A 17,496-nucleotide genomic window follows, 5' to 3' on the forward strand; every position below is an offset into this window, starting at 1 on the left:
CAATTCATTTTGCTGACCATTATTAACATTGGTGCTCAAGGATTGTGTATCCTCTTCATCGATTGAACTTTTAGAAGAATCTGTGAGTGCAGCGCTTGGGTTGGATACATGTCCTTCGTCGTCAGCTTTGTTAATTGTTTCGGTAACTGGGCTGTCGTTTAGAAGATCTGTTCCCTTAGACCCACTGTCCTTTTCGATTACGTTTTCAATATTCTTATTTTCTTCAGTTGGAATGATTTCAGTGACGTTCACGGCCTGATCTTTTTGTTCTGGTGTGTTAACGAGTAGTGTTGAACAATGAACAGAACCATTTTCAACAGATTCCGGATCTTCAGTATCGACGAGATTTTGTGATGGCATGACTATGCTGGTAGGAAATTCGAAATTTGGTGTTACTTGGGTGTTACGCAAACTGTCATTGTAAATTGCTGATTTTGTAACAAAATCATCCATTGGATTGGGGAGGGATTCCGATACTGGAACCTTAGAACAATCTATAGCGATGCTTTGAATAGGATGGTCCTTGCAAGGTTTTATTTCATTTTGGGAAGGGTCTTCGTTAGCTATACGCAGTTCTTCCTGAAGTGCCAAAAGTTGTTCCCAGCTCTCAGATGTTTGTTGTATTTCCTCGGATGGTTTTGAAGAGAGTTCTGGTATTTTTCGTTGATTCAGAATATCTTTCAATTCTTCGCAGTATTGTCGCATCTGTTCCGTCACAACAGCGATTGCAGTAGATTGCGGTCGCTCAACTATAGTAGGGTCGTTGTTCATACCAATCGGTTCCGATAGATTGATAGAAGAAAAAGAGTCTTCCGGGCTGGACACCCGATCAGCAGACCCAGCTACAGCTTCTGTGGATGTATCTGTCGGGCTGGATGATCCCGATTGAGAAGGTAAACCATCATTTGATTTCAGCAGTTCGTTATCAGATTCATCCAAAGTTTCGGTGGCTCCTGCAGGAACGTCGTCCACATTATGCACTAGATTAGCGGGGGAATTTAGATTGGTTTGTTGTGATTCACAAAGAACGACATGTGCCAAGGTTTTATCTTCTACATAATTGCTCTTACTGTTTTCTGCTTCAACCTTTCTACTTGATAACTGATTTTCAATGTCCTCGTCTGTTGCCGTCTTTATAATTTCAGAGTTGGCTTCCCTTGTCTTTTCAATATTCACATCAGAATGTTGTGACTTTTCTTCGTCATTTTCATTTAATTCGTCTGGGCTGGGAGCGTTCTTGTTAAAAGCAACCAAGTTTTGTCCAATAGAAATTTTCTCATTTTTGTCCATTATCGTTTTTTCCTCACTTTCCTCCGTTGTGTCAGTCTGATGCACCTGCTGTTGTCTAAGCTCCCTCAACTGTTCGGCAAAATGCATGTTGGAAGTATCGCAAACGTAAACCGCTCCGGTAGATGCTTGGTCCAGTTCAAGCAAATCCAACGATTTCTTAGATGTTTCGGCAGAATCATTGATCGAACTGAATTCGTTCTCCTGGTAGTGACGAGTGCTTTCTAGTGATGAGCTAAATGATTGTAGAGAGGGAAGGCTATTCAACAGCAGACTGTTATCGGTGTCAACCATTGCAGTAGTGCCATCGTCCGAGCCGTGCTGTGAAATGGTTTTGCAATCATTTCCATCAGCTGTAGAAACAATACTGTCGGAGGGCGATAGTATCGACTGGAATGCAGTGGAAGCATTTGATTCGAGGTCCTCTTCTGAAATAGATTTTAGCGAAACCTTCATGGAGCGTTCAAAGATTTCCGTTATGTTAAGTACGATTGGGTGTGGCGATAGTGGCTCCACGAATATTGGGGGACTAGGTTCAAGCTTACTGCCGATTTTTTGCGTCGTTGGGCTCTTACTTTCCAGGTTAGATGGATTGAGGTTAATACTAAGGTGGTTAATATTAGGATGATTTACATTTACTTCGGATACGGTTTCAATGGGTCTTGTTGTGTGTTCGGAGTTAGGTTGTGCTGTGTGTGATCAAAGTGTATAGAGTGAAATCGTTAGTGGAATTCAGTGTGTATTAGCAGGATATTCACGGTGCTGATTTATTTACGAAAACAAAAGCTTTTTTCAGAAGCAAGCTCAAGTTAGTTAGCTGGTAGGCTTTCTTTCTACATAGGTCACTGTGAACTGAAATACGTGCTTACCTCTGTCTATTGGGACTTCTTTTCGGTCGCACTCAGAGGAGTGGCCGTCGACTGGGATTGTTCTGAAAGTTTCAGAGAATGGATTGAATCGTTAGTTAAATGTTTGCAATGATCGTGAGTATTTTCGACGTATATAACAAGACAACAAGTAATTTAGAAAAGCATTGGCGTAAGCTGTTCGATAAGCTATTACAATATCAGTTTTGTCTTTTTAAACCCAACTTACCTCACGATACCAATCGGATGAAGCACATTGTCTTCATCGTCACATTTTTTTGGTGCATTTTGAATACGCTCCTGCATGAGTTTAACGTCGTCTGTAACTACTTCCTCCTGTTTGAGTATATTATTATTTTCTTCAATAAGTACCGACTCAGGCCCACTTATAAACGAAATTAGTTTGCTCTCCATTAATGCTGGATTGGCAGCTTCGGTTTTTATCGAACAGGGTTCAATACTGATGAGGTCGTCAACCAAGTTACCATGAAATTCCTCAGGCATTGTTTGCTCTTCCAGCAGTAGATCATTCTTAGCTTCGGACAGTAACGGCTCATTGGAAGCGATCGAGTTGATCGAAATTAGACTGTCTTGAATAATTGAGTCAATTGAGTTTTCTGCCCTCTTCGGAGAACTGTTGGTTTCTGTCGTGGTGGTGTTTTTGATATTACTGTCGGAGTCATATTCCTCAACATCTGATCCTGCTTCGGATAAATCACTGACTTCATCAGCATTTTTATCGCCGATCAGCGCCTTAACTTCTTCAGTTGGTGATGGCACTAGCATGGCTATTGAAGATTCCGTAGATTTTAGCTGCCGCTTTTTGAACAACCAGTTCTCCTCCCACGTTCCATCGGTGGCGTTCGATTTGAGTGACAGTACATCATCTTCCGGTCCCGACCCAGTGGTATCCGAAAGATCCGGCAAAGGCACTGTGTGCTTTTGAATGTAGTCACTCAGATATGATTCATCTGATTCAGACAGCGACCGGCCGTACAGGTCCTCTTTCAACTCCTTCTAGTAAATAGCAGAGATTGCATGAATTTGTACGTTAGTAGTATTGAAACTATAGAAATAAAAGTGTATAAAACTTACATCCAACGACATCTTCCTTAGGTTGGCTTCGCTCAGTAGGCCTTCCATGGTTTGCGGAAAAGGGAAAATAAAATAATGTTTATTGAAAAGCCCAACCATCAGCGTTGAAATATGCATGAAGAAATATAATTAGCAAGCCAATGCATTACAGTAACCGGAAACGAAGCAAGCGGTGCATTAAACGAGGAACCACAAGCTTCCGCAAGCTGTTTTGAATGCAAGTCAATTGCAGTAGATTTTTTTGCTTTATTATTGTGATTTTTTATAAAATTAAAAGTTTATCATCTAAAATTGCAATAGCTTTTCCCATGCTTCCGTATTTTACTAACTTTATTTCGTTTTGTCTTTCTATTTTTCGACTAAATAAGTATACATATTTTACTAGAAATTAATTTTCTGCTTATGATTTCTTTCTTGACAACGTCATTTGTGAACGGCCCCAAAGGATAGCCTCCACCTTGGCCTCCACGCAACTATCCAGCATGAGAGAGCCATGCGACTGAACATGGAGCGACTGTCGGGCGAGGGCGTTGCGGAGCAATTCGCATATAAACTCGACGAAAGAATCAAGGGACACCCACCTGGAGAAAATTTGAACGCATTGTGGCAACAAGTCCACGTGGCGATCAATTCAAGAAAAACCAACGGAAAGGTTGGTTTGAAGTGGAGTGTCAAAGACTGCCAGATGAGAAAAACCGGGTGCCTCATCGCGCATCTCAATTCGAAGTTCTATAAAACAATCAACAAGAAAAGCACACCAGCACCAGTCATGATCACTGACAGCTTCGGAAATCTGTTGACCGACCGAGAAGGGGTGCCTGCTAGGTGGAATGAGCACTTTGAGTTATTGTTGAATGAACAATCGGACAGAGAGGGCACAAGCAGAATCAGGATTTATGATGATGGTCAAGCAGTGGAGCTACCAACGCTAGAAGGAGAAAATATGTTCAAGAGCTGAAAAACGGCAAGACCGCTGGGAAGGACGGAATCCCGGCCGAACTTCTAAAAGTTGGCAGTGAACGAAAAAAACCCATAAAGTGATTGAAATAATTTGGGAAGCAGAAGAAATGCGTTCGAGCTGGCTTGATGGCCTTTAGCTCTCGTCGCACTGGGGATACCATGATCTTTGATTATAATATTGCACGAACTACTCTACAACATGTCGATCATATTAAAGACCTTTGTTTCATGTTGGATAATAAATTTACCTACTACAGTGGTCCCTTATCGGCTACTATTGATAAAGCGAACCGCCAGCTCGGATTCATGTTCAAAATTTCCAGTGGATTTCGAGATCCTTTGTGTTTCAAAATACTCTACTGCTCGTTAGTGCGGTATCGTTTGGAATTTGTTGAATCCTTTTCAAGCCGCATAGACGGCTCGGTAGGAAGCTGTCCAGCAATAGTTCGTCTGCTATCCACTACGCCATCTCCTTTGGAGGGACCCACTAAATTTTTCTCCATACGTTGATCGTTTACTGGGACTGGATAATCTTGGCAAGCGGAGGAATGTGGCTAAAGTATTTTTTTATCGCTAAATTATTGGTCTCTGAATACTACGTGCCTGATTTGCTGACAAACAGTGGCGTAGCCACGGGGGTGGTTTTGGGTATAAAACCCCCCCCAGAGACAAAATTTTTGGAAGAAATTTTTTTTTCGAAAAAAAAAATGTTCAGAAACCCCCCCCCCCAGACCAATTTTCTGGCTACGCCACTGCTGACAAAGATATAACTTTACGCACCCTCTCATATACTGCGGACTAGCGATTTGTTGTATGAAGCCGTTTAAAGCCAGAGTTGGGAAAAACATGCACCACATCAAACTCAGCACCCAAAAACTCATGGCTGAGTTGAATCATTCATTTGAAACATCGTTAGTTTTCTTTTGTTCTCCTTTGCTAAAAACAATAAATAAACGCATAGAACAATGGATTCTTTTGAGTGTGTACACAATAAATTGTCTGCAAATCGAATTTGATTTTTGAAGAAAAATGAAATTTTTGCCTAATGAGTGAAACGATGCGATTTAGTATGAAAAACTCAGGCGTGACGCATTCCTTTAAATTCGCAAACGAGTTTGTTCGCGCAGGAGGGGGGAGGGGAGACTCGATGATAAAGATTTGTGAATGATTTTACCAACACTGTTCAAAGCATGAACTATGCCGCCAATAGCTGTTTTGTCGCTATGATTCGCAGCTTCAATGAAGGAGCCATTTATTTAGATTTTAACGTTAACGCATCTGGATTTCGGCATTGTTTGATAAGATATTTTAATGACTGACAACGTTACAAGTTTTTATGTAAACTATACAGTCAGATGAAATACAAATAAAATAATCAAACTTCCTACGGGAATTTTATGACTATTGAAGGCTTCCGAGCCTCTTGAAAGGAAGCTTCCAAGCCTCTTGAAAGGGCTTCCGCGCTTCCCGAGAAGAAGCTTCCGAGACTCTTGAAGTGAGACTCCGAACCTCTTGAAAGGTGGCTTTCGCGCCACTTGAAAAGAGGCTTCTGGGCATCATGGAAGGACGTCTCTGAGCCTCTTGAAAGTAGACTTACACGCTTCTTGAAAGAAATATTCCGAGCCCCTTGAAGGGAAATGGTGGCAAATGGTGAAACTTGCAACCATATAGACCATGTTCTGGTGGATGGGCGTCATTTCTCGGATGTTATCGATGTGCGGACATTCAGAGGTACGAATATTGACTCTGATCACTACCTCGTTGTCAGTAAAATTCGATCACGGCTGTCAACTGTATCGAACGAAAGATCACAGCGAACGACATCCAGCGATTGTCGGCGGAAGGAGTATCGGCTGAGTACCGCCAGAAACTCGACAAACGGAATTGCAATCAACGTTAGCGACAACATCATCGATCTATGGTCGATCTACAGTCGATACATGGAGCTGTGAGTACAACAGCACGAGAAGTAGTAAGCACTGCACAGAGGCGACCCATGACGGGTTGGTTCGATGTGGAGTGTCAGAGAGCGACAGACGAGAAGAACGTTGCCAGAAGTCGGATGTTGGTGTCAGGTACTCGATCGAATAGAGATCGGTACAAGGAAGCAAGAGCAGACGAAAAACGAACCCACCGCAGGAAGTAAAAAGAGTACGAAGAGACTGTCAATGGCGCGCGGAGAAAGACAGCGCCATCTCTCGTCATCTGCCAAGAAGAAAAATGTGCTGACAGATAAAACCGAAGTGGCCGCCAGGTGGAAGCAACACTTCGAGACGTTGTTGAATAGTGGAAGTGACGGTGCATCGGTAAACAGAATAAATATTAGCGACGATGGACAAGCTGTGGAGCCGCCTACACTGGATGAGGTTTGAAAAGCTATTAAAGAGCTGAATAACAAAAAGGCTGCGGGGAAGGACCAGTCCCGGCTGAACTCCTTAAACATGGCAGTGAGCAGCTTTATGAAGCTCTGCACCATATTATGTCGAAAATATGCGAAGACGAGGAATTACCTGCTAGCTGGTTGGACGGCTTCATCTGTCCTCTCTTTAAGAAAGGGCTCAGACTGGAGTGTGCCAATTACCGAGGAATAACCCTCCTTAATTCGGCGTACAAAATTATTTCCCGTATTCTGTTCAACAGATTGAGAACACTTGAAGAGTCCTTCGTCGGCGAATACCAAGCAGGTTTTCGTGAGGGCCGATCAACGACGGACCAAATGTTTACCCTGAGACAAATCCCTGATAAATTTCGGGAGTACAACTTGCAGACACATCATCGGTTTATTGATTTCAAGGCGGCGTACGATTCAGTGAAACGGAATGAAATTAAGCTAGAACATGGTTTTCCGGCGAATCTGATACGGCTAATTCGTATAACGTTGGACGGATCGAAATCAAGTGTAAGGGTTGCGGATGAAATATCGACATCATTTGTAACCTTAGATGGATTGAAGCAGGGCAGTGGCGTAGCCACGGGGGTGGTTTAGGACATAACCCCCCCCCCAAAGACAACATTTTTAGAAGAAATTTTTTTTCCGAAAAAAAAAATGTTCGGAACCCCCCCCCCCCCCAGACCAGTTTTCTGGCTACGCCACTGAAGCAGGGTGATGCATTCTCGAATCTACTGTTCAATATAGCGCTCGAGGGAGCGATTAGGAGAGCTGGCGTGCAAAGAAGCGCTACCATTATCACGATATTATCGGAATTGATCGCCGTGCCGTAAAAGAGACTTTTGTGCTTTTTAAGAGGGAGACAGCGAGGATTGGACTCAGGATCAATACCAGCAAAACGAAGTACATGGTCGCTAGCAATCAACGTGGGTTCATTAGTGGTGGTGGTCGTGAAATGGTGCTGGAGTGTGAAAAATTTGAAGTGGTGGAAGAATTTGTGTATCATGGAACATTAGTGACGTGTATTACAATAAAAGTTTTACAAACATACAATTATAAACAGTTTACAATACATTCAACAAATTAAAATGATTGACGATCTCTCTGTGCCCCGAGAGAAACGTCCAATTTCTTACCCATTGCGAGATCTGACGAGGTTTTCTTATAAGATTTTGGTCCATCAGTCAGTCAAATCCCGCAAATGTGTTTTCATTGCGTTTTGCATCTTGTCTATAACAGCCAAGTAGTTGTACAACGATGGAACTCCGAGCATTGCTAACGGTAGCGGTAACGAAAACAAAAGACGGTAAACGAAAAATAATTCCTGACGCATCACACATTGATGCCAGAAAACAGGAAAGAAACACCACACTTGGTGACAGAACTTAAAATTACTTAACTTACAACTAGGTAAGTGAAGAATCTTGTCCTCAACACCTGAGTTACGACGTTTTCGTCGGGGAGCCATATTACAATAAAAAGTTTTACCAATATACAAAATAAACAATAAACACATTCAACAAATTAAAATGATTGACGATCTCTCTGTGCCCCGAGAGAAACGTCCAATTTGTCTGCCCATTGCGAGATATGACGAGGATTCATTAAAGGTTTTTGGTCCATCAGTCAAATCCCGCAAATGTGTTTTCATTGCGTTTTGCATTTTGTCTACAACAGCCCGTTGTATACATAGCTCTGTTACTATCGACAGACATATGATTTCTGTACAGTGATACACGTACCATGTTGTACGCATACAGCAGAAGGATGACACACATATTTTTTTACCATTCGCTGCGTTACTATAGTATTATTAGATTTTTTTGACAAAATAATAAAAAAAATATTTTCCATTTTTACGTAACCTGTAAATATATTATTAAAATGTAAATACATACTTTATTAAAATCCGGCCTTTTGCTGATTATTTTAAACATTTTTATTGTTGTTCAAAACACACTTGGTGAATTTTCGATTGATGTAAGGAAACACTACTATCTGTAAAATTGCTAAAAAGTAAATTTGTCGTTATCAAAATTATTACATTACAATATGTACAGCTTTTTTGATTATTGGGATTGACAAAAAGCGTAAAAACCCTATTTACGCCCAAACAAAATATCTATTAAAAACTGTTCCCCCTCCAACCGTGAAAACTCTTCGATATGCAAATTTTTCTGGCATTGTCCGTTGTCTTACAAAATATGTAAGTATTTATTATTATATTCTTTATTATCGTGATTTAACAAAATGTAAGTGTTCAGTCTGGACAATCACTGTGATTTTTTTCATTCTTCGGATTTTGAAGGCGTTTTCCTAACTTTGTAGATATTTGCTAATATAAGGATACTCGAAAAGGATCTCTCACATTTTCTGATATCCCATTTTCTTAGATTCTAGAGCTTCGATTGGATCATTGTCATGATCTTAACTTTACAGAATATCTTCAGACACGTTTAACTCTGTGAATCATACAAATTCTTAATATTCCCACATTATTTAAACCCTTCCGGGTAATCAAATAATTAACATTCCTTAGATTCCTGCGTTATTCAGAGTTTGACAAATTATTTAAATTTTCGTTGATTTTTCAGTACATATACGGAAATGGCCTAGATTCTCAAAATTATTTAAACCTCCATTCTCCAAGTTCAGTAGACCTTCAAGAGTGTCCAAGATTTCTTTTTTCTCCTGGTTTTTCGGATGTGGACCATTTTTTTAAATCCAATTTCTTACGAATTCCATAGCTCATCCAGAATTTACAGATTTATCATGTGGTAATGCGGGACATTCTCCGGGCAATTCGGATCGAGCAGGCTGAATCAGTGAATCCAGGACTGCAATGTTAAAATGATTAAAAGGATTGATGGAGATATCCGTGCTGTTAAGTATTACTTATTGTAGGCGATGAAATATTCATTTATTTGTTGGGAAATAATTATATAAATAGAAAATATGTTGACGTTTCCTTTTTATAAGAAATATTTACAAGAAACTAAGAAAAAAGATCAGCGTTCCAGACTTGTCTGAAACTCAGAATTCAAAAAAGCTGATAATAGCAAAAGAAAATTATTTAAGGTCATCAAGTATAACCAAGACAAACAGTTTCAATATGCCTACTGAACAAATCATTTAATAAATTTAGTGATATGATGTGGCATATAAATTTGTAAAATAAGTAGTTTGAACTAAAATGGAATAAACAAATATATCGCCGACGAACACGTTCATTGATCGTTTTCATATTCCAACAAGAAAAAACTCATTTTTCTTATTATGTTTTAACGTCAGTGATGGGTAGTGACCGCAACCAGATGGCGCCATTGTATGCGTTACTAGCATTGCTTGCATTCAAATTTGCTTTGCGCTGTACCTGTAACGTTGTATACAACGGGCGCAGAGCAGGGTACGTATCAGGGTAGAATCATCATTGCTTGGGTAATACCAACGTGATTCTGGGTGACAGATATATGATTTTATGCTGTACAGTGATTTTCGCATCATATATCTGTCACAAGTATTAGGTGTAGGATTCAGATCCTATTTGGGCACCTCGAATTAATTTGTGCCATGTGGCATCAGCAATATAAAGTCTGTGTCTGGGACTTCCACTATTTATAATTTTAATTGCCTATCTTCAGGCCCAAACACAGAACATTCAAGAGTGGGACATACACAAATCCACTCAAACATTTGTCACTAACATGCAAGATAAAATGAACCGTAACACGTGTGATAATGATGTTACCCGCGAGGTACGCCTTTCCGTATTGCAGCTGCAAATACGGCTTATTACGGACTTCGTAACCATCTTAAGTCCCGTAGTCTGCAAGCGAAGACAAAATTCGCGCTGTATACTACTCTGACTCTTCCGGTGGCTTTATACGACCATGAAACATGGACGTTAAGGGGATACGGGAAGCACTAACAATCATCAAATCGTCATCATTTTCATCATTGAATGCTTAATTTTTCTACAACAGCTATGATTTTAAAAAAGTATCACCGCCGCGTGCTTACTCGCAATCTACATGCTGATACATTTACAGTTACATCAGACGACTAAAAACCGAAATACGGGCTCCAAAGCTACGAGGTGAGAATGCTAGAAAGAGACAAAAGATAGGAAAAATAACACGGTGTGTAGTGCTTCCCCGAGTCATCTTAAAGGAGGCTGATCGGAGAGCTTTCGGTGTGTTTGAGGGTAAGGTGTGGCGGACAATGCTCAGTGGTAAACAGGAGAACGGTATCTGGCGGCGTCGCATGAATCACGAGTTGTACCAAGTATATAAAGGGCTGGATATTGTTAAGCTTTTACAACACGGCAGACTACGGTGGGCTGCACACGTTGTTCGTGTGCCGGAAGAACGTCAAGCGAAGATAATATTTAGTAGAGAAACCGGAAGAGGCCGCAGCTGGAGGGCCACGTATACGATTGCTTTTTGCAGTTGAAGAGGACCTGAGGGCGCTCAATGGCCCAGGATCGAGTCCAGTGGAGAAGGATACTCCATTCGGCGTAGGTTCATCGAAGAGCTGTAGCCCATCAAGTATCAAGTAAGTATGCTATTTGATGCTTACAACAAACGACTTCAAAATTTGGTTCATCTCACCATATGTCTGAATGCTTTCACCATTGAGTGCATCGTAGTATGTAACAAACAACTTGTTTGAAGAAATCCTAACGTGCAAATTTATGACAAATAATCAGCTTCTGATTTTTTAAAATTTAACGGCGTATCGCACATTGGCAATTATATTACTCTAATGTCCAGGCAAAGAAGAGGAATAATAATATCATAAATAAGCATTGATTTTTTATGAATTCAAGATCAGCGACTTTTAGGGGAAGCAGTTTTTTATGCTCTTAATAGCTCGAAAATCACTTTAACATGGTCAAAACTTGAACGAATCAAATCGAAATGTTCACAAAACTTGTAAAGCACCCCAAAAGCTTCCGTTTAGAGGTTGTTGTGTTGGTTTTCGGCGTTTTTATCTCTTGCTAGATTTTCTTTCGAAATTGAAAATTGCCCAAAACACTAAATCGACTTGAGCCACCTCGAAATTTTATCCGAATTAGCTAAAAATTTGACAGGATGCTTATTTCAGCATAAGAATTGTTATTCCGGGCTGGCGGGTTGATTTTTTGATACTTTTTGAAACCATGAAGAGGTCTAATATTCACCCTGCCCGTAGAGAGGCCCATGTTTTTTTTGAAAAACGCTCATAACAATATGAACATATCCGATTTTCGATTAATTTTAGTATTCTATCTTGTATTAGTATTAAACATGCAAACGACTTCAACATAAACGTCGAGTAAAATTACCGCACTTTTTTTTCACCTCTGATTTTTTTTTCAACCATCGGCCGTTTCCAGTCAATTTATGAGCATCCCAAATACTTTATTTCTACTGTCAAACAGTATTATTAATTTTTTGAATTTGAGAACTTTTGAATCCCGAGAAACACCAGCAGGGCTGGTAGCGATCAATGCCACTCAAAAAAGTGACTTTAGTGACCAACACTGGCGAAAAAAGGGACCAAAAAGTGACTTTCAGCTGCAGAAAAAGTGACCAAATAGTGACTTTTAATTTCATTTGCAGTGACTTTTATATGAAGTTCAATAAAAGTTAATTGCCTATGTTCCGGGTATTAATTCACCCGACTTGAACATTAATTTACAATGTTCTGAAAACTCAGATGTGAATATGTAGGGTCGGTGCACCGGTAATAGTTGTATTAGTTACAGGTCTAAATTGTTTAATTCATAACAATGGAAAGGAATATATTTCCGGTGATGTAAATAAATTGGCAGAAAGCTGTTCTTCTCTACTTTACTGGAAAAATATTGTGATACTTCAAAATATTCTTTTCTTTTCAAAATCGCTTCCTCCATTAACTGGTACATGGACAAGTAGTAGTGGTACTAGCAAACTTCTGTTCCTATAATAGTGAATCCCATTGGTTTCTTATGGGATTCACTATTATAGGAACGCCTCACTAGTGAAGACGTCTTTAGTTTCTAAAGTCGATTCAAGTATGAGACACTGATCAAAAATTACAAAGTGGAATTAAATGGAATAATTAGTCTTATTATAAGACTCTTATGACAAGTGAAATCCGATGATTTTGTTTTATTTTATTCTTTTTAGTACTGGGATAGCTCTACTTTGAGGCAAGTCAAACAGAATAATGTGCAATAATATTTAATATGAATTCGAATTAATAATTATTTTCGAGCGTCCTAGGGGAAAATGTTAATTAGTGGAAGGAAAAAGAAAAACCATAAATTCGAACTTATTTGGAAAATCTTCGCTTGTGTGTGAAAATTGCACTTTTTTATGAAAGAAATTTATGTAATGAATTTTAAGACATAGATTTATTTCGAAACACAAAGTTCATAAAGTTGAAACCCAAGAATAATTTTGAAACCTATAGAATTTTTTCGGGACTTTAAAAAGCCTAAATAAGAAGATCGAACTACGAACCAACACATTCACTATTTTTCTGGATGGAATATCCAAACATTATGCAGCTTCAAATGTCTAAGTTGTCATCGGGATATATTTTGCAAAATTCTTAAGTATTTATCGGATCAGATGTCGAGAGACCATTTATTTCGCTTCTTACGAAAACATTATGAAAAATAATCTTTCTATGGGGGATCCCTTACACACTTAGTATTTATTTTAGCAGCTCTTGCTGGGGCTTGGCTGTGCGAATCTAGATAAAAGTTGCAAAAAAATTGCAAAGATTCCGGTAAAAAATAAAGTTTGTACGTAGAAGATGCCATCCAAAATTCCATTGCAGTATCAAGCAGAGATGCAAATTCCTCAATTTTGATTAAAAAATAAATATTTTAATGAGCATAAGAGCAATCCCTCGCTAACTAATGGTTTTCCGAAACAACAGGTAATGTAACCAAAATAAAAAGTTGAATATTAATATTCAACAGTTCAATTGATAAAGTGAAGAGTTCAATAGTTTTTAAAAGAGATTTCAAAAACAGCAGAGTCTGCTATTGACTTTGTGAATATATTTAGATTCTCAATCTACTGTGCCCATCTTGCTTGCATTACTATATGCACCCAATCATAAACTATGCCACAAAACCCCTTGACAGCGAATCTCAAGTCACGGAGAAGTTCCGAACAGCTTTCGGGTCAAAAAGTACTAAGTGATATTTTTTTCTAAATATGTCATTTCATATCCGGCATAAACAAATCATCCTTCGATGAAGTTTCAAAATTTTCAATATTTTTTCTCATTCCACGACGATGATCCTAACGACACATAGTTTTTTTTATAGCTTAGTTTCGAAATAGTTAAAAATAGTGACTTTTTCCGAGAAAAAGTGACTTTAGTGACTTGAGCTCGAAAAAAGAGACTTTTTAGTGACCGATCCGAAAAAAGTGACCAAGTCACTAAAAAGTGACTCGCTACCAGGCCTGCACCAGGGAAAAATGCTTTCTTACATCAGAACAATGTAAGTAATCAAGTATAAAACATGAATATTATTGTAAATTGTTGTTGATTTGTTCCAACAAATTATAAATATTACACTTTATATACTAAACAGATGAATATCCTTTACAAACACTTCAACACTTTAAACCCATGACTTCAACATTTCAAACCCATGCGCTGTAATATCCATATGTTAAGATTTGAAATTGATTATCAATGTGCTGTAGTTCAATTTTCACCTCACAAACAAAAATGCTGATACCGATTCTCATTCGCACCCTCAATTTTGGAATTAACTGGGGACTGAACCTCATATGTTCAATTGTACTTAAAGTGACTTTTTTGTTCCTGGCTAGGACGTTTAGTGCCACGTAATAGAAGCAGAATAAAGAAATGCTGTAAGGCCGATACAAATACTTAGAAAAATTATGTCTCCTCCCTTCGGATTTTTTTGCACAAAAATAATAATTGTGGGGGTTAGAAGCAGAGGGGTGTAAGTGACATTTTTGTCAAAATTGAGTTGACTATAGTAAAAAATTCTTTGGTTCTAGAGCTTTGCGGCAATATGGCGATCTAGTTTGTACGATGTTTATAGTAAATGTGAAAATTCACACAAAATTAGTAATTTTTTGAACCTTCATACAATTTGTATGAAACGAAAAAATATTGAAAAACTTTGCACCTATTTTTCTCAAAACTAAGTTTTTGTCACTTACACCCCTTTGCGTTTGACCCCCTCAATTTAAGGCGGTAATAATACAGTCAAACCTCCATGAGTCGATGTTCCATGACTCGATATCGACTCATGGAAGCAAATTATGCCATATAAAAAAATATTTTCTGGGCTACTCTGATGGTCCCTTCAAACAGCTTCCCAAGGATTTCCTATTCCACATCTCGATATTTCCATGAGTTGATGGTCCCTTCAATATTGGATGTTATTCATTTAAATATTTATTTTCGATTACCCCTCCCCCTCTTGACCTTTCGGTGACCAGTGTGACAAAATTTTAAATATTTGTAACGGCCTAATTTAAACCCTGCAACCGTTTCAAACTATGCATCATAAAACATGTCACACCTGTGCACATTATTCACACGTTCCTAGAATTACCTCTAATCCAAATGATGCCAGAACATTTAATCAGGTATTCTACATGTGTTCGATGAAAATGGTAAACTCTATGCCGGGGTTCTATAGTTTGCGTAGCATTTTTAAATTAAAAAACAGATCCACTGAACTGACCCTACAAGCGTAATTGTTTCATATGCTTAAAAAAATATCGATCTATGGAACAGTTATGCTTGTATGTCAGTCTATGCATTTCATAACATTTTTTCACGAACGAACGAATTTAAAATCGGCCTTTGGACATAATTTCTCTAACAAAACGAATTCCAAATCGGCCTTTGGACATAATTTGACATGGGACTAATAACGACTCTCACATCAGTATCACATGAACAATTCACACTTTTCACACTCACCAGGAACCTTGTTGTGGTTGACGTCGAGGGTTGTTTCGGTGGCCGGCGCTGAACCCACCGATGTCGCTCCAGTCGTCGGAGGGCCAGCCTTATCCGCTTCCAGGTTCACGTGCTCAAAGTTCTTCGGATTACGGTAGTCCTCCACTACCTGAGGAGAAAATATTCACACACAAAGTATAGATAGATGGTGCACAGGATTATGATCAGCACGGTCATGGTCCACTACCGTATCGCTGAACGGAACTTTACTGACGGTTCACTGGTATGAAACACACGCGGTTTCGCAACTAAAAATTAATTGAATTCTCTCGGTTATGTTCTCTGTTATCGTTGACCTGAATCTCAAGATATGGGAAATGGAATATCGCACGTCACGTCACTTTTTTCGCGAATTTGAACGTTCTAATGGTCCGGCGGCACAAATAAGACTGAAGGAATATCCCCCACAAGTAGCAACCACATGGATAGGGAAAGACAACAATGTGGAAATAGGTAAGTGCCGAAGACATTGCAAATGTGGTCATATGGAAACCTTAGAAGTTTCACAGTGTTTCTGAATGCTTGAATGGGCCACGAATGGCAAAACGAAGTAGTTCCGAATTGCAATGTTTGAGTAATTGATTGGAATACGAACGGCCTACATTATGGAATGAATTTTTCGTAAAACTTGACGGCGTTTTTATCTCAGTTTTCATTATGGTGACTTTACAAACATTGATTTATATCCGTAAAAAGGTATCTAAAACAAATATTTTTGCAACTTGTTGTAGAACAGTTTTTTTTTAAATTTTGCAACAAGTTACTATATATTTTTGCGATTCGACCGGATTTCAAAGTTCGTGATAAAGTTGTAATATCATGTTGGTGCAGATAAAATTATTTTTGTTAACAGTTTCCAATCTGTACAACATCTGCACAACATCTGTACAACAACTATGAGGGTTTTGATTACATTTTTATTCCAATTTAAAGTTTACTACATTCTTTGTATTTTTAATGTTTTGTTTATGATGATATTGGTGTCAAATAATTCTTTACTATATTGTGAAATAGAAGGGTATTTTATTGTTTTCGTAAACAATCAAACACTATTACGAAGTCTATTTGCCAATTTCTTCTTCTTTATTACATCCCCCACTGGGACATTGCCGCCCCGCTGCTTAGTGTTCATTCAGCACTTCCATAGTTATAGTTATGATACTTTTACACGATGATACTTTCATGCCCAGGGAAGTCGAGACAATTTCCAAATCAAAAATTGCCTAGACCTGCACCGGGAATCGAACCCAGCCACTCTCAGCATGGTCTTGCTTTATCTTGCTGTATCTTGTGTAAATTTTCAACCGTTTGATGAATTCAAATTAATTATTGTAGGCTTCTAATTCCTTTATTTATTTTTGCTAAAAAAAACGATTCCGCTCAAGTCTGCTGTATCACAAATTTTCCTTTATTATTGGGCGTTTGACTTTCTATCTGGCGTTTAGTACCATAGAAATATTAGTTTGCATGTATATAAGATTAAAAAATAAATTGAATTACAAGTTTACATCGTTTTATAGCTGATAATAGTTATCTTTGAATTTGAAGGATTCGAGATATCATTTGTCTCTCAAAATATGTTTGGTTTAGATATCTTCTCTAAGACACATGTTATATTTGACAACATATTCGATTGCACAGGTTTTATCATAAAAGGGGAATATTTTTTCACTTTTTTAATTTGCTGGATGGTTACTGGATGGTTTCTCTATTGTTTATTTTTTACTGGGAATAAATGAGTTTTCCAAAGTTTCATTTTATTTAATACTAGCTAACCCTTTGAACCTCATCTCACCCGAAATTAATTAGTGTGTTTTATTTGTGTAGGAGTCCGCCATCTAGAATAGAGAGGGGTCTCAAACCCCTGCATACACATTTTCATGTTTCATCGATTCAGTTGTTTTC

General features: G+C 38.5%; 1 protein-coding gene across 3 annotated transcripts in view; it reads right to left on the minus strand.

The window, feature by feature from the left end:
• Positions 1-17,496, minus strand: part of LOC134217459 (uncharacterized) — a 138,062-nt gene that overhangs the window by 18,941 nt on the left and 101,625 nt on the right. For 2 of the 3 annotated variants that reach the window (XM_062696224.1, XM_062696223.1), the window contains exons 7-10: positions 15,553-15,700; positions 3,249-3,289; positions 2,383-3,170; positions 2,157-2,218 (exon numbers count right to left, since the gene is read on the minus strand). In XM_062696224.1, coding sequence (XP_062552208.1) covers positions 2,157-2,218; positions 2,383-3,170; positions 3,249-3,289; positions 15,553-15,700 — 1,039 coding nt within the window. Of the gene's footprint in view, positions 1-308; positions 1,977-2,156; positions 2,219-2,382; positions 3,171-3,248; positions 3,290-15,552; positions 15,701-17,496 lie in introns of all 3 variants that reach the window. The other variant, XM_062696225.1, reaches the window with a different exon arrangement.

This window comes from Armigeres subalbatus, chromosome 2, assembly GCF_024139115.2.
Source record: "Armigeres subalbatus isolate Guangzhou_Male chromosome 2, GZ_Asu_2, whole genome shotgun sequence".
Lineage (NCBI taxonomy): Eukaryota > Metazoa > Arthropoda > Insecta > Diptera > Culicidae > Armigeres > Armigeres subalbatus.